The sequence below is a fragment of the Sorex fumeus genome, unplaced genomic scaffold, assembly GCF_029834395.1.
Source record: "Sorex fumeus unplaced genomic scaffold, SorFum_2.1 ptg000100l, whole genome shotgun sequence".
Lineage (NCBI taxonomy): Eukaryota > Metazoa > Chordata > Mammalia > Eulipotyphla > Soricidae > Sorex > Sorex fumeus.
This window is the reverse complement of record NW_026606157.1, coordinates 11,489,789-11,507,418: the sequence shown is the minus strand read 5'-3', so window position 1 is coordinate 11,507,418 and position 17,630 is coordinate 11,489,789. Positions and strand designations below refer to the sequence as shown.

The 17,630-nt window shown below is 52.6% G+C and overlaps 1 protein-coding gene across 1 annotated transcript in view; it reads right to left on the bottom strand.

Annotated features, from left to right (window-relative positions):
• Positions 1 to 17,630, bottom strand: part of CCDC91 (coiled-coil domain containing 91) — a 210,508-nt gene that overhangs the window by 177,826 nt on the left and 15,052 nt on the right. Inside the window, exons 2-3 of the mRNA XM_056134580.1 lie at positions 12,880 to 12,923; positions 9,775 to 9,853 (exon numbers count right to left, since the gene is read on the bottom strand). Coding sequence (XP_055990555.1) covers positions 9,775 to 9,853; positions 12,880 to 12,909 — 109 coding nt within the window. The 5' untranslated portion in view covers positions 12,910 to 12,923. The remainder of the gene's footprint in view (positions 1 to 9,774; positions 9,854 to 12,879; positions 12,924 to 17,630) is intronic.

Below are 17,630 nucleotides of genomic sequence, written 5' to 3'. Positions count from 1 at the left end.
TCAGCTGCAGGGGGTGGGCTGGACACCAGCCCGGACTCCCTGGACAGGCTTCAACTCCGGACACTGACACCCACGGGTCACCGTGACAACAGGGCCACGGGGAAGCCTCGGAGACAAAGAGAGGACGGGGGCGCAGAGCACAGGGAGGCCCGGACAGGGCGGGGCTGTGTGGCGAGCCCAGGCCCGTCCCCCTGCTGGGTCCGGCCACCCACGATGCACAGCGGCCCCTGGCCACACTGAGGAACTGAGTCTCGAGAGCCACAGCACCGGCCGGAAGGGGTAGTGGGGCCGTTGGTGAGAGCACTGCCCACAGCGCTGACCGCGGGAGGGACGCCAGCGGGCACTCGGCCAGTCCCCTGTGTCACGGCTGCTGAAGGGAAGGGCAGTGACGACCCTGACGAACCTGGCAAGGAGACTGCATCATCCCAAAGATGCTCCTGCCGCCAAGCGAAGGAAGACCCAGGATTTAGCGGATGTGGCACTAACAGGCCTCCATAAGCCTCCACGCGCGCCACAAGGAAACGCTTCATTTCTTCCCAGAAAGGTCAAGATCTGAGTTGAGGATGTAGCTCAGTGGCAGGGCACCTGCCTTGCACAGACGAGGTCGAGTCAATTCCTAACACCACACACACACACACACACACACACACACGCACGCACAAACACACACACAAACACATGCACACACACATGCACGCACACACACGTGCATACACACGCACACACATGTATGTGCACACACACGCACACACACACAAATTAAGTGGCACAAACACCTCCCCCTACAAAAAGCTGAACTAAAATATACCTGAATCAGTTCTTTTTGTTCCAAAACATTTGACATCAATGTCTATTTCACACGTCCTTCCAGCAAAAGCGGCTGTGTTTGCCAAACCTGCAACCGGACGACAAGTGCCGTGTGATATACAGTTTCCATTAGCCCTTAAGAAAACTAACAGCGCTCCTTTGAAATTTAATCTCCCATAAACCTCAGTCGGTAAGTAAAACAATTATAAAGTTAAAAATCTAAAAGCAGAAATGTCTCTAAATCACACACACCGACACTGACACTAACCCCTGGAAGCGCACATAGAAATTCCAACAGGCAAATGCACGAGGTTGTAGACTAGAAACTCAGTCATGCCCCTAGGCAAGTCTTCAGCCTACAAACAGTTTTAATATTCGCAAGAAGCAAAACTATGAAATAACTTTGATTAAAAAAATCTTGGGGCTGGAGTGATCGCTCAGTGGGTAGGGTGTTTGCCTTGCACGTGGATGACCTGGGTTCGATTCCCAGCATCCCATATGGTCCCCCTGAGAACCGCCAGGAGCATCGCCAGGTGTAACCCAAAAAGAAAAAATAAAGTAAAATAAAATAAAATAAATCTTTCCTGGCTAGTGTGATGCTCCAGCCGGCAGGCCACTTGCTCGCATGCAGCCAACAGGGGTTTGATCCTGGTCTCTGAGCACCGTCAGGGATAATGATCCACGAGCACAGAACCGGGAGGACTAAGCCCTGCTCGCTGCCAGCAGTGACAGTAAATCAATACACAAATAACCCTGGCTGCATCCTGTCCCCTCCCACTTCTCCCTTGTGCTACATCCTGGGCACCTGCGCCTTCCTGCCAAACACGCACACGGTGCGTTCCTGGGGCCCAACATACTTCGAAAGCCTCCTCAGGACAAAGGTGTGGAGCAGTGTCAGAGCACGAGGTCACGGTCCCCCTGTGACGGGGGGGCGGAGGCCGGGATGGGAGTTGGCAGGAGAGTAGCCGAGGCTAGAGGGATGGGACCCAGCAAAAGGAACCGCGTTCGCCTTACAGTGTGTGTGTGTGTGGGGGGGGGGGGGGGGGGGGGGGGGGGGGAGGGGGGGTTGATTTGCTGCCAAACCTTCATTTTACAATGATTTGCAACAACATGAGAATTTTTTACCAAGCCCTATTTCTAAAATGTTTCACTGCCATCAATTTACTTTTTTTTTTTTTGGCATTTCAGAATTACATGGAACAAAGATCATATCGCTGTTAAAAAAAAAATTTTTTTTTTAAATTACATTTTAAAGGGGAATGGAAAGACAGAACAGTACGTAAACTGGTCTTGATGAGGCTGACCCAGGTTCAATCCCAGCACCCAGTATGGTCCCTCCTGCTCCAGCCCTGCTGGGAGTGATTCCGGAGCCCAGAGCTAGAGTATGCCCTGTGGACAGCCAGATGTGGCAGGGAAAAAAATTTATGTGTGCATGTGCATAAGCAAAAAGTCTAAACGTTAACTGATGATGATGAAAATATACAGAAAAGTTTCTCTCAAATATGATAGTTGCTTGCTCAAATTTGCATTTTCCCTGTGCTTCTGACTACGTTTCAGAGAAAATGGGATTTCGTAGCTGTCCCCGTGCTCACTAGGCCCACGGCCAAAGTCAGGCACCGTAAGGCACCAAGGAGAAGCTGCTCATTACAGACAAGGAAGCCAGAAGCTTTTAAACAAACTAGGGACTCAAAGGGCTGGAGCGATAGCACAGCGGTAGGGCGTTCGCCTTACAAGCGGCCAACACGGCCGACCCGAGTTCGATTCCTCCGCCCCTCTCGGAGAGCCCGGCAAGCTACCGAGAGTATTCGATATGCCAGACACAGTAACAACAAAGTCTCCAATGGAGACGTTACTGGGCCCGCTCGAGCAAATCGACGATCAACGGGAGGGCCTTTACTTTACTTACTTTACTAGGGACTCAAAATCTGGACAAACACCCACCTAGCCTCTAATTCAGGGGGTACAAACTCAACTGGTCGGCCACCCACTTTCCAGGAAAAAATAAATGTACTCAGCGCCCCGCTGGAAATTCTTTTTTTCTTAATTGAATCACCGTGAGATACAGTTACAAGCTTTCATGTTTGAGTTTCAGTCAGACAATGACTGAATACCCCTCCCTCCACCAGTGCACATTCCCCACCACCAGTGTCCCCATCCCAACCCTCCCCCTGCCTCCATGGCAGACAATTCCCCCCATACTCTCTCTCCACTTTTGGGCATTCTGGTTTGCGATCCAGATACTGAGAGGCCATCACGTTGGGTCCTTGATCTACTTTCAGCACACGTCTCCCATCCCGAGCGATCCGCCCAACCATCACTGACTCAGTGACCCCCTTCTCTATTCCAGCTGCCTTCTCCCCCAGCTCACGGGGCAGGCTGCCAGCCATGGAGCAGTCTTCCTGGCCCCTGTGTCTACTGTCCTTGGGTGTCAGTCTCACGGTGCGTTATTTTATACGCCACAAATGAGTGCAGTCCTTCTATGTCTGCCCCTCTCTTTCTAACTCAGTTCACTCAGCATGATGCTCTCCACGGCCGTCCACATATAATGAGAGGGGGGCAGGAGTTGGGGCGTTTGCTGTCCAGCCAGCTGACTCCGGTTCAAGCCCTGGCACCTCATGTGGTCCCGAGGTGCCCCGAACAGCAGCATCAGGTGTGGCAGAAGAAAGAAGCCTCGCTTCCTCACGGGGACACAGGGCAAGTCCCCAGCAGCCCTCCAAGGGCCCTGAGCCCGAACAGGCCCAGCAGACCTGAGAGCACTGCACCCTGGGCACCCCTCAGGGTCGCTCTGCTCTGAGCCTTCAACGCACAGATGAAATAACCCAACTGGAAAGACGGCAAAGTCAGAGCTCCCGAGCTCTGTGGGACCCACCGCACGCCTGACAGCTGAACTCTCCCGTCCTCACACACACACACGATTTGATTCCCACCCCGTCCCAAGGGGTGAGGCTGGCTCGCCATCACGGCTGGGACCAACAGGCACCCTGTAGAGGTGCAGCGGAGGGAGCGCACTCGACAGAGTCACAGTTCCCTTGGCGTCCTTCCACGGAGCAGAGCGTAGGACAAGAGTCTTCCCCTCCCTCCAGAGGAGAGAAGAAAGCAGACAAGGTGTGTCCAGACCACATCGTCACCACCCACTGCTCGGCACTGGGCAGCGAGGTCGATTCCAAGTCTCGGTTACTGTTCTGAGCGCTGCAGTGAGGAACATGTGCACAGGTCCTGTGGGATGAATGGTCTTCTGTCTTTGGAATGAATGTTTTTCGGTAAGTGCCCAAAAGTGGAATCTCTGGGCCATACGGCCGCTCATTTTAAGTTTACTGAGAACCCTCCACACGGTTCTCCACAGGGGATGGGCCAGTCAGCATCCCCCCAGCAGTGGGGGAGACGTCCTGTCTCACCACACCCCGCCCACACAGATCGTTCCCATTATGTCTGAGATGTGCCCATCTCAAGTGGAATACTATGCAGCTGTAAGAAAAGATGAAATCATGCAGTTTGCTGCAACAGGGAGAAGCCTAGATCGCCGCTTGGCCCCAGAGCAGCGGGAAGAGGAGGGGTGAAGGGGAGGGGGGCAGAGGTAGATGAGACGCAGTGGGGGCAGGGGTCAAGGGGATGCAGGTACGTGGGTGTGGGGTTAAGGGACGTCAGAGCCGAATGTCCAAACCACAGTCACAGCACTGAAATCACGAGAGCTGAACTCTGACACCCGAACTTACGAGGCGCCTGCCAAGATGGGGGGGGGGGGGCTGGGCGGCTGGAGGGGGGCCCTGGGGGACCTGGGGGAGGAAGCTGACACTGGGGCAGCCCCAGCGAGGGAACCCTGTGCCTCAACAACCCAACTCTGGACAACTCTGAAACTCACGGTGCTTTAATACAAGGAAATTCAGAGAAAATGCCTCGCACAGATGAGGCCGAGTCAATTCCTAACACCACACACACACACACACACACACACACACATGCACACACACAAACACGTACAAACACGCACGTACAAACACACACACGCACAAACACTCACGTACAAACACGCACGAACCCACACACACGCACACACACACTCATGTACAAACATGCACGAACACACACACGCACAAACACACACGCACACACACGCACGCACGCACACAAACACTCACGTACAAACACGCACGTACAAACACGCACAAACACACACACATGCACACACACAAACACTCACGTACAAACACGCACGAACCCACACACACGCACACACACGTACAAACATGCACGAACACACACACACGCACACACACGCACGCACACATGCACGCACACACATATACGTGCACACACGCGCACACACACACAAATTAAGTGGCGCAAACACCTCCCCCTACAAAAAGCTGAACTAAAATATACCTGAATCAGTTCTTCTTGTTCTAGAATATTTGACATCAATGTCCATTTTACGCATCCTCCCAGCAAAAGGGTTTGTATTTACCAAACCTGCAACTGGACAAGTGCCGTGTGATATACAGTTTCATTAGCCCTTAAGAAAACTAACTAAAATGAACAACAGGCAAAGGAGCAACCGGCCATCCCGGCGACCACGCTCCCCTGCAGCCCTGACTAAGAAGCAGGCACTCAGCACCCTGCTGGTCCTGCCTGCCCGGTGCGTGCACACGCGGCCGACGGGAAGAGAGAGAGTTTCCCGGCCCTGCAGGTGTGAGAACGGGGAGCCAGTCACCCTCAGATCTCACCCCAGGGAGAGTTGGGACCGAGGACTTGGGCTCGCTTTGATTTTTTTTAAAAATCAAAGCAATTTTTTGCTTTGATTTTTTAAAGCAAAAAATTAGCGCCCCCCCCCCCCCCAAATCTACCAATCTATTATCGGTGGGTGCAAAGCATCATCTTTGTTAAATGATCACCACATTTTTTTTTCCTCCAACAAAAATCTGTGGACTCAGGTTCTGAACTCGTGTAGATGTGTAACACAGATTCTACTGGAAAAACAGGGTTAGCGAGGAGAGTAATGGGATATTAATAAAATGACCGATTTGTTGTCCTAGGTTTTCCTGGCCAGGAGAAGGGAGAATGGAAAAACTGAACCATGAAATCAAAAAGGCATCTGTCTTCCAGGTTTCTCTCTGCCAATGTCTTGAGAAAAATGTTTGAACTTTCCTGTTGGCTTTGTATGCAAATAGCTCCAGATGCAAAGTGAACCACATCTAAGTGCCTGGGTTCAACATCTGCTGGTCCGATTCCCATTATTCCTTCTAAAGGGTCGGCTTGTGACAGACAGTCGCGTTTGCCCTCCATAGAAGCTGTTTTGAAGGAGCTAATTTGGATTAAAGTATCTCTCTGGACCACTTGTTTTTCTCTTTGATGACCAATGCATTCTAATGTGGTCTGCGCAGCGCCGCGAGAGACTCAGACACAGATTGGGAAGGACAGGACTCAAGGCTCAGCCTCCCACCTCGCTCCTCGGCGATTCATAAAGAGTGAGCGGCGCTGTGCCCTGGAGAGGTGCCACCCACACTGTACACAGTGGCAGCAGGACAACGCTTGGATCCGGCGCCTCGGCCAAGGCCTGGGCCAGGGCGGGGAGGTGCCCGCTGCTCGGGGCTGGCCGGCGGCAGGGAGGGCATCGCTGCAGAGGGCACTCGGACGCCCACCAGCTCTCAAGTACGGTCGGAAGGAGAAGGACGATGGGCTCAGGGATCCACTTAGATGCTGGCACAGATCCCCAGCCAGGAAACAGTGCCAGGCACACTGACCCCACCAGAGCCCTGCCCAGGGTCACCGGGGCCCAGCGTGCACCTAGGCAGGGGGACGGCAAGGGGTGAGCTCCGCTTAACCCCACCCAAGGGTTCAGGAGACACTGATTTTGAGTAGTTTACTTAAAAAAAAAAAAGAAAGAAAAAAAAAAGCATGACAGCTGTACAAACTTTTGTACAAGTCAACTGGTAAGGTGGTTTTTTGGGGTTTTTTTGCTTTTTTTTTTTTTTGCTTTCTGGGTCACACCTGGTGATGCTCAGGGGTTCCTCCTGGCTCTGCACTCAGGAATTACCCCTCATGGTGCTCGGGGGACCATATGGGATGCTGGAACTCGAACCCAGGTCTGCTGGGTGCAAGGTAAACACCCTACCCGCTGTGCTATCACTCCAGCCCCAAGGGTTTTTATTTTTGAAAGCAAGAAATTAGTCCCCAAGATCTCTGAAAGCAAACAAACAAAAATTGTACTACGAGTACCACTAAGGAAGTCCAAGTATTCTATGCTATGGAAAATCTCGAATTTTTCCTTAGAAAAATGTTGAGAAACAAGGGTAGGACAAGCACCATCTACCGCTTCCAGACCCCCAACATCTGGGCGTGAAATATCTCCCTCTGCCCCTGGGTCGCCAAGGAGCTGCAGGGGCTGCACCTGCCGTCGGGGGTCCCGGGCGGCCCCTCTCAACCCCGAGGCCCCAGTCGCGAGGCTGGGCCGGGCGTGCACAGGGAGCTCAGGAGTGCCCAGAGGAAACGGCTTCTGAACGATCTTTAAGGAATTATCTGAGATTTCCCACATTTTTCTGCTTTTATGGGAAGCTTAGGCTGGCTTTCCTTCAACTTATTATAATCTCTAAACACTATTTAATGGCCCCTCTAAAACGTTTTTAAAAGAATCCAAAAATTACTTGCAAGTAAATCTGCTCTGCTAACCGTCAAGCAATAATTCATGAACGCGGTTTCTTTTGTTTTTGGTGTTGAGGGGTTCGGTTTTTTGTTAGTTGGGTGGTTGGTTTGGGGCCGTACCGGACAATGCTTGGATTTATTTGCTCGTGGCTCTGTACTCAAAAATTACTCCTGCCGGTGCTCAGGGGTCACGCCTGGTGGTGCTCACGGGACCACATGGGATGTTGGGGATTGAACCCGGGTCAGCTGCATGCAAGGAACGGGCCCTCCCTGATGACTACATCTCTCCGGACCAAGAACACTGTTTCTTCTTTTCAATATTAATTTTTTATTTTATTGACACACTGTGAGAGAGAGCATTACAAAGCTGTTCATGATGCGGTTTCAGTCATACAGTGTTTCAACACCCACCCCTCCACCAGTGTGATTTCCCAGCACCAGTGTCCTCAGTTTCCCTCCCACTCCAGTCCCAAATGACCCCTCACCCCTGCCTGCCTCTATGGCAAGCACCTCTCTCCTCTCTCTCTCTCTTTCTCTCTCCTCCCTTCCTTCCCTCTCTCTCCCTCCCTCCCTTTCTCTCTCTCCTTCTCTCTCTCTCTTCCTTCCTCTCTCTCTCTCTCTCTCTCTCTCTCTCTCTCTCTCTCTCTCTCATTTTAGGCATCATGATTTGCAATACAGATGCTGAAAGGTTATCAAGCATATCCCTTTACCTACTTTCAACACCCAGTTCCTGTCCAGAGGGGTCATTTCCCTATGATCATAACGGACCCTCCTCTATCTTAACTCCCCTCCACCCCCCCAACACCCTTGTGGTCATTCCCAACCATTGACCAGTCCTCCTGGCCCATTTTCCCTGGCCTTGGATGTTACTTTCAGACTATTTTTTTTTAATATCCCACAAATGAATGCAGTCATTCTATCTCTGCCCTCTCCTTCTGACTCACTCAGCACTAGCCCAAGAACACTGGTTCTTAACAAGCCACAACGCTCTTCCAGGTTCTGAGGTTCAAAAGGCTTAACCCACAACCTACACCCCAAGGTTTGGCCTGGAGTAGAAAGATGAGAGTGGCGCTGAGAAAAGGGCACTTGAAGAGACATAAATCACACACACACACACACACACACACACACACACACACACACACACACCGTTTGTGGAGGAAAACAGGAGGATGAACCACCTCCCACCTCGGCCACACGCCTCACACCCCCCAGAGTCCCACAGGACCCGCTGCGACAGGGCAGACAGGTGACAGGACAGTCACCAAGCCCTGCACTGACAGCTGCCATCCGGAGATGGGCAGACAGGGAAGTAAGGGCCAGGCCGCCAGCGGGCAGGGGTGAGGGCTCGGGGTCGGAAGGGGTCCAGCTTACCTCCCTCCTGGGGGCGCTCTTCATCCCTGCCTCCTTCCCAGAGGAAAGAAACCAGCGCCAACACCCCTGGGGACCCGCATCCCCGATGAGGACGAGGACGAGCCCGGGAACTCAGCCCGGCGACCCGCCCCCAGGTCACCCCCAGCAGCACCCACTCGGGGACCCACTTCCCGAGACACACGTCCGGGAAGATGAACATGGGGAAGGGCTGTTCGCAGCACGGAACTCCACGGAACAATGCCGAGAGCGCCGTGTGGTACGGAGGAGAAGGCGCACAGTGGGGACACACCGCAAGGAAGAAACGCAGCACCCAGGCCGCCCCTTCCCGCCCAGAGGAGACGAGACACAGGGGCAGGGCGCGGAGGGCAGTCGGGCCACAGGGAGACAGGAGGACAGTGCAGCCGGGCCAGGACACGGAGCAGAGGCCGCACAGGGGGAGAGGCGGGAGCCCACCTCAGATCTGCCCCCAAGCAGGCCCCTTCCCGGCGGGCTGAGAAGCAGCAATCTGACACAGGGTCCCCTGCAAGCTGCGTTTCCCCTCAGAACTAGTCACTGATCCCATCGCCAGTGCTGGGGTTGGGAATTTAAGTGCTCACAGGGTCTCGGACACAGTATCGCACAGAACCAGCCTCCCGGTCTTGATCCGGTCAGTTTCCTTCAGTGTGTGGCACCGTCGAGTGGCCCCTTGGCACTCAAGCACTGGCCGAGGCGAGAAGCTGGGTGTCGGGCAGAAGCAGACCCTCGGCGGCCAACCAGGCAGCCCACCCACAGCCTGGACAAGCAGACAGACTCGGGAGCGTGCGTTTCCCTTCACGGCACCGTGCTCCCACTTCAGATGCCATCAGGGGCCCCAGCACCTGCTCTGACACCTGAGAGTCTCGGTGTGTTGGGGGACAGGAGCAGGTGCAGGGACGAGGCGCCCCTGGACCACGGGCGCCACGGCCGCGGGGTTCCTACCTGCAGGGAACGCGGCCCACGGGATGGCAGGGGACGTGGTCGGCGTCTCTCCGCTCGCGCCGTCGAAGCTCTCTGCAGCCTGCAAGACCAAGGGAAAGTGTCAGGCGCTCTGTGGGCAAGTTCAGGGGTGGGGGAAAGGGGCTCGTGCCTCCACCCCCGGAGCCGAGGGGCTGCTGTCCCCCACTCCCGCCCGCCATGCGCTGTTTCCTGGGTCTCACCCTGAGCACGCCGTCTGCCTCAACCAAGCACGCTCAGGCTCGACCACGGGGGCTGTGCCAAGCGGGAACTCTAAGCTGACCACCCTCCCCCCAGGACACGCTTCACTTCCCGCTACAACCAGAGACCAGAGCTCTGCTGGATGGATGGCCAGTGGATGATCAATGGGTGATCACTGATGGATGATCAGTGGATCAGCAGGAGGCCTACCCGAGAGCCACAGAGGAGCAGGACTCAGCTCTCTCGAGCAGCCCACTGGCAGCACCGGCCGGCATCAACCTTCAGACTCATGCCCTGGGCCGGGCCAGCGGCAGAACCCAGGACCGGGCAGCACAGGTGGCAGGGCCCACCAAAGCATTCCCACACGGATGGCCACGCACTCCAAGCCACGGAGCTGATGCTAGCGAGCGCCCCTGCTGCGGACACGGTCTGAGGCGGGGGCCTGGTCTCTGCAGCGTCCAATGTCCAGGACAAAACTGCTACTGAAACCAAGAGTCAGAACTTCAATCTGGTTTCTGCACTGTCAGCTAAAGTGACGGTGATTAGGACCGGAAGGTGCAGGACACGGCAGCTGCTCCGGGCACAGCCCGCAGGGGAGGTGGGCCACAGTACCCTGTGGGATGAGCACGATGAGAGGGGCAGGGCTGGTCAGCACCGCCCCCAGGAACGGGAAGGACATTCCCTGGACAACTGCCCAGGCCCCCCAACTGACTTCTGGCATGATGAGCCGAGCGTGGTTCCGACCATCTCCCTCAGTGGGTGGCACTGGGCCCCTACTGAGCACGGGGACCACAGGTGCAGGGGGACGCAACAGAGGCCACAGGTCGGCGCGGCGGGGGCCGCCGTCTGTTCAAAGGAGGCCGTTTTCCGGGGGCCTGGAGGGACGTTTCTTCTGACAAGGCCAGGCGGGCCGAGAACACCTGCGCTGAACAAAGGCGACCGTGCTGGGTTTTAACCTTCAAATAACCAACCCCCTAAACAAGGAACCACGACGAAATCTAAAACGTTTCTTACATCCTCTAGCAAGTCTTTCCGACTTGCCCTCAAAAGAGAAATAATTTTAACAAATTTTTAAGCAATATTTTTAACGTCAGATGCGTCACATGAAACGCGAATATGTTCGGGGAAAGGCCGAAAACACACAAACACACTCAACGAAGATCAGATTTAGATAAAACACAAAGACAGGAGGCTCAACACCGCAAATATCCCCACACTCACTGACGTGCAGTGACGACCAGGAGAAGAAAATAATCTAAAAAAGAACATGATGTCCTGGTAATCAATAATCAATAATCGATTGACAGTCAATCATCGGAACCGTTGGCCCAGGGTATTCACTAGACAGAACATACACTTAGGACCTCATTCCTCCTCTTTATGCCACACACCACACTCCCGAACAACTCCTTTTACCAACTACAGTTCCAAACTAGGTGAAAGTCTTACTCTATCCAAAAAAAAAAAAACCCACAACAGCCAGGCTTCACCTGACGGTCTCCCGGGGCTCGAGCTCAGGCATCCCAACCCCTACTCCAGAGATTCGCCTGCAAGACTCTACCAGTTCCATAAAATTAACTGGGTGGTGAAAGATTTCAATAAAATGAACACACACTAAAAAGGATCACGGAGAAGACAGTGCTGCTTAGAACGAGCCCAACTCAAACCTAAGGAAGAGACCCACCCACACAAACACCCCCCTCGCCTGGCAGCAGGGCACCCAGCTGTGGGCTGAGAGTGCTCCACCAGCATGCCCGGTGAGAGTAGGCAAACCCTGCAGGCCGGGCGGCTCCTGGGCCAGGGTCTCCCCCAGGCATCGCCCCAGCCCAGCACCCTCCGGCTCAGGTCTGCACCAAGGCCAGTCCTCAATGCAAACACGGGCACGCTCAGCTTCCCAGGCCAGAGACTTCAATTTTCCCTGATTCCCTTTTTTTTCCAACTCCAGATTGACATTCAAAATGATCATGAGATGGGAAGGGGGGCGTTTCGGTCCGCCCTTCACGCCCTACCGAGGCCACCAGTTGCCCCCCACTAGCGGCTCTCCAGCACAGCCATGGCCCCAGAAGCACAAGGACTTAATGCAGAACCCAGCAGCTTGGAGCAGAAAAGTGAAAGGACTATGCGTTAATCCAGGCCATCATGTCTGTCCGGAGGGGAAAGGGTGTTGCCCCAGTCGCCCTCTCCTCTCTGGAAAGATGGCGGCCACATGGGAGCCTTGTGGACAGCAGGTATGAGCCGGGGGTGTGGGGGCCACTAAAACCTCATGGGAAGGGGGGCGTTTCGGTCCGCCCTTCACGCCCTACCGAGGCCACCGGTTGCCCCCCGCGAGTGGCTCTCCAGCACGGCCAGGACTCCAGAGCACAGAAACCAATTTCTTAACTATCTGACTTTCAGTAGAAATACTTCCAGGGTCAATAAGTAAAATAGCAGAAATCCAAAACCAACATTTAATTCTTGAACCCAGCTGTAGAAAGCAAATCACTTCACAATGCTTTTTCAGCATGTCTGATTTGGGGCGGGGGGTAAACTCTAAATAATAGTGGTGAATCTTTTATTGAAACAATGAATCTAATCAAAGCAGATAGAGTGTTAACTAGAATTCATCTGCCTCACAGGGACGGGGAGGGGTGGGGGTGGGGTTTTATTGGGGTTCTTCATGGTAAAAAATAAGTATTGGTAAAGGGAAATGTGTTTGATATTTGCATGACTGAGACCTAAACCTGAAAGCTTTGTAACCTTTCCCACAGTGATTCAATAAATAAATAAATTTTTAAAAAATGATCATGAGAGATGAGAATCACAAATGCCAGCAACAAAATCACGCCGTGTCAAAACAGCACTTTGTGCTAATCCCACGGAAGGCAAGAACCGGTGAGTAACAGCACTTACCTCAAATCCACCAAAGTCATCATCGTCCATTCTTCAACTGGCACCTGAAACAACATCAAAAGACTCTGGTAAAAAGCCCCCCACAGGCATCTGTGGGAACACGCCCCCCTCACTGAAAGGCACGTATGTTTTGACTCCGACCGCGGGTAAAGTGATTTCATTTGCGTTCGGGGAACAAACCTATGCACGAGCGTTTTCGACGCAAGAGAGACTTGCAAAGTTAGCCATTCTGGCAAAGTTAGCCATTTCTGTGAGTTTTTTCAGCTAACCATGGATTTTGCCATCTTATGTCGAGACGCCAGGAGTGGAAAAATATTCTTTTACATTTTCATTTGCTTTCCCCAAATTGGCGCTGGGGCTCGACTCAGTGATGCTTCCTGCTTTCTGCATCTGCCCTGGGATGTCTGGCACCATCAGCACGGACCCGGCGGAGAACGGGGCTGCGGTGAATTCCTGGGAATCCGGCCCGCACCGCAGTGGCTCTTCCCTCGGTTTCATGGCCGAGGTTGATTTAAATTTTCAAAATTGATCAGCATTTCTGAGTTGTGGCCACAACTTCTGGAGCATTTTGATATGTGTATTTTTAGCTGAAACTGCTTTGCACTTTTGGAAAAATGTGGAGCAAGTTACTAGGCTGATCAAGATAAATCAAGTCATGTATTCACGGGTGATGGGGGAAGGAAAACACAAGCGAGTAACCAGCACTGCTCCCTCTCTCCTTCCCGCCTGGGAGACCAGAGACCAGCAAAAGAATAACGCGTGCTCCACTCGCCTGAACAGACAGCACAACGATGGAAGGGGAAAAGCACCAGGTCCTGGCTCTTCAAAAAAAAAATTCAAGCCAAGAAGAAAGAGAGAAGCTTTTATTGGCCAAACCGAAAATACAGAAAAACGAAAACAAGTAAAACGTGATGGGATACAGATGCATACATATCAAACAGACGCTCACAACCAACACTGAACCGGTGGATCCAAATCAAACTCGAGTCAACAGAAACTATCTTTGATAAGTGAATAAAACCCAAGACTCAATGGAGTTCCCTTCACCCAGTAATACAAGAAGGACTGGAAAGCAGGAAGACACTCTTCTAACTTCGAAAGGAAAAACAAGACGAGCCAAACAAACGAGGCCATAGAATATGCAGTGATTTTAAAGGCACTTTGAGTCATGAACTTCTCACCGAAATTAACACTGACGGCTTCAAAAATCAACCCTGTCAAAGAAAAATAAACAGAAGGAACAATCCCAAGAATTGTTTTGTTTTGTTACAAGTCAAGAACATTTCTCTTCCCAGAAACTCGGTAGGTAATGGCATAAAAGGAATACACGGAGGTGGAGATACACGGTCAAAGACGGACGTGAAGTGACCCAAGCTACGAGACTGGCATTGTCGTGGTCACCCACAATTTTACAATCTGATGAAAAAAATTTTTAAGATGTATTTCTCTAAAAATCAAATCTAAGCGAGTCGTCCACATACAGCACTTGAAAAATACAAACCAGACTTTCAGAAACTCTTGATGGTGGTTAGTTTGAAATGGAATTCACATTAATTTTATGTTGCAAGCGAATAAAAAGTCTGTATGTGATTACTTTTTTTGTAAAAAAATAAATGTTGAAAGATGAGCGATATGGATACTGAGAATTAACTGACTCAAACTATAAACACCAAGTTTGTCTCTTCCACATGGATCCCATGAATCTCAGGAGACAATTAAAAATATTTTTAGCATCTACAAACACTGTACCCAAAAACACGGATGGAATGGAATTTTTAGAGTAATGCTTCTCAGTGCCATTGTAAATCCCATCCCAATAAATTATGTGGAAGGTGCCAGAAAGTTTCAAAACATAAATACCCGGGCTGAACAATCACTTCAGCCTGTTTTGCTGTGGTAATGAACCAAATACTAGCAGTTTCCCAAGAAATGATTCAGTGCTACGAAAGGCCTTTCTGGTCGCCACGGATGTTTCCCCTACCCCAGCAACTTCCAGAGACTGAAATGCACATGACAGTGTATTTTATTTTCAAAGAAATTCTAGTATCTCTTATAAAAAAAAAAAATGTGTCCTGAGCATTTTAAGAAAAGTACTATGAAAATAATATTTTGAGAGCAATCATCTTTCTCTGAATAACTCGATCTCCAGTCCTGCTACAATTTCTGTTTCCTTCTGAGCCAGGGAGAAAAAGCACGAGGAGTCAGGGAGGAGCAATTCAGTCCTGAGATGCAGAACCCAGTGCGTCCGAAGCAAATCCCCAAGCCAGCGTCCTGTCCTGCCGCGGTCAGGACAAGTGGCAGCTTTTTGATGAACTCGGCTACTTGAGTACATTCAAAACAGTTGATCTCCAGTGCGTTCAGGAACGCTTTTTACCATTCTGAGCACTTAACGAGTCAGCTCATTAAACACAAACAGACCTGCCTGCCGGTCTGTGCGTCTGCCGGAGGGGGCAGGCTCCGCTCCCATCCTCGGGGGTCCTCCGGGAACTGACAATTCTTCGAGTTCCTTGCACTTGAATTGAAGGTTTTGTATGACACAACTGAATTAATTCCCTTCACTGTGCTCGGCACTTAATGTGGTGATGATAGTCTAAAAGAAACACACAAATCCGACACAATGGAACCCATTTCTGCTCAGAAGCCCTATGGAAGTCATCGCTTGCGGAGGTGACGCTGGCCCTCAAGGATGCAGGGGTGAAGCGAGGGGAGGGAGATCAGAAGAGCCTGCACCCGTCGGGAGGAGACGGTTGGGAGCCTCAAGAGAGAAGGAAAACTCTCCAAGGCGGCATGAAAGACTGGGAGCGAGCTGGCAGCCTGCGCCAGCTCCAGGTAGGGCCCGTCCGGGAGACTTAACAGACTTAACCCGAAGCTTCAAAGCACGCACTGAGAAGCCGCCTTTAATGCAGTTCCCTCCCCAAAGCCTCATCCCCAAAACACAGTGCCAGAGTTGTTCTGTGTGCTCCCTAGTAAGCAGAGTCGGAGTCGGGATGTGAAAGACAGAAACTGCAGAACACGTGGGCGCCAACCAAGATGCAGCCTCGGCCATGGGTGTGGGGCCCGGAACCCCGGGAACTTTAGGGGCTCCCGAGTGGGTGAGGGGAGTGCACAGGATCACGACAGGGGCGCCCCACGGTCCCTCAGATCTGCACCAGCGGGAACAGGTGGGCCGTGGAAAACGTGGCATTCATCACGGGGATCCAGCCCGGAGAGCCGGGGGTGGCAGGTTACGGCCAGAGTCTGGCGGGGGTGGGTGGCGGGGGGGGGGGGGGGGACACCGGCAGCCATGAGGCTCTGGGCTCGGTCCCCGACACCCAGAAGCTAAATCTGGAGAGAAAGGAACGGTGCGCGACACTCAGGCACGGCCGCCGCCTGCCCCCCTCCCCCCGCCTCTCCCTCCCAGCGTCCAAGCACCTTATAGGGGCTCTCAGGCCGCCTGGGTCCAGCCCTGCCAGCGCCCCCCAGGGCTGTCTCCTGCCTGTCCCAAGAGACGGTGCTGGGGTGCTGAGACTCAGTCCCCTCCGTGGCCCCCGTCCCCGGCATCATGCGGCCACCCTTGGCCATCAGCGTCTGGTGCCACCCACTGCCACGCACAATCGGAGACGCAGAAAAGGCTCTCGTATTTTTTATTTTTTAGAAAAGAGGCCAAACAGAAAGAAAGCAAAAGATGGAAGAAAGATCGCTTAGGCAGGTGGCCCCTGGGAGGGGAAAATGAGCTTTCTCTTGAAAACGCCAACAACAGAACGGCCATACAATCCGGTTTCCCAACTCTGCGGTACTTATACCCCAAACGCAGAAACACTCAAGTGAATATGCACCCCCAAACAATGGGCAGAACCAGAGGCAGTCTCACAGTACCGCAGGCGAAGACTGAAGAAGGATGTGGTCAGCGTCCAGGAAATTCTGCCCCCACACCAACACGGACAGAACTGGGGGCTTCAGGCTCAGTGACACCAGTCAAGCCAGACAAGCAAAGGGTGATTCATGCCTAGTGGAACACAAAAGACGGGAGGGAGGGAGGGAGGGAGGGAGGGAGGGAGGGAGGGAGGGAGGGAGGGAGGGAGAAAAAGGAGGGAGGAAGGGAAGGAGGGAAAAAGGGAAGGAAGGAAGGAAGGAAGGAAGGAAGGAAGGAAGGAAGGAAGGAAGGAGTGAGTGTAGCTAAGTGAAGTAAAAGAGACCAGTGGCGCCGGTGTTCCTCGGCCGCAGACTTCAGAAAGCCAAGGCCCAGACAATCCCGCACGGGCACAGCCGAGCTCCGTGAGGAGTGCAGGGGTATCCTCGGGGTACAGGCAGGGGCGGGGGGGGGGGGGGAGGCCACTGCAAGTCTAAAGCAGCAGCCACAGCCCTGCAGACCGGCTGCGGGGACAGAAAGGGCAGCTGGTAGGGCCGGCGTGAGGCAGTTCTCTGTCATTCTGAGCTGTCCCACGGTTCACATTCTCCCCAACAAGGTGAAAAACCTGAAATACACGTAGAGGTGACCAAATCCAAATTCTAACATTCATGTAGAAAAAAAAAAGGACAGAAAATCTATGGTTCTAAGAAGCAGCGTTTAAAACTGAATTATTGTGAGAAAGGAAACATTCATGTCATATGTAATTTCTACTAAATATCTAAATCTAATTTAAAAAAATTTTTTTACTACTCAAAAATAAACAGCCACTTCCCCCCTTGAGCTGGATTCTGGGAGCTGCGTGTCACTCCACCCTCTCCAAACAAGCCTTTCTCTCCCCTCACGGCCTCACATTCCTTCCAAG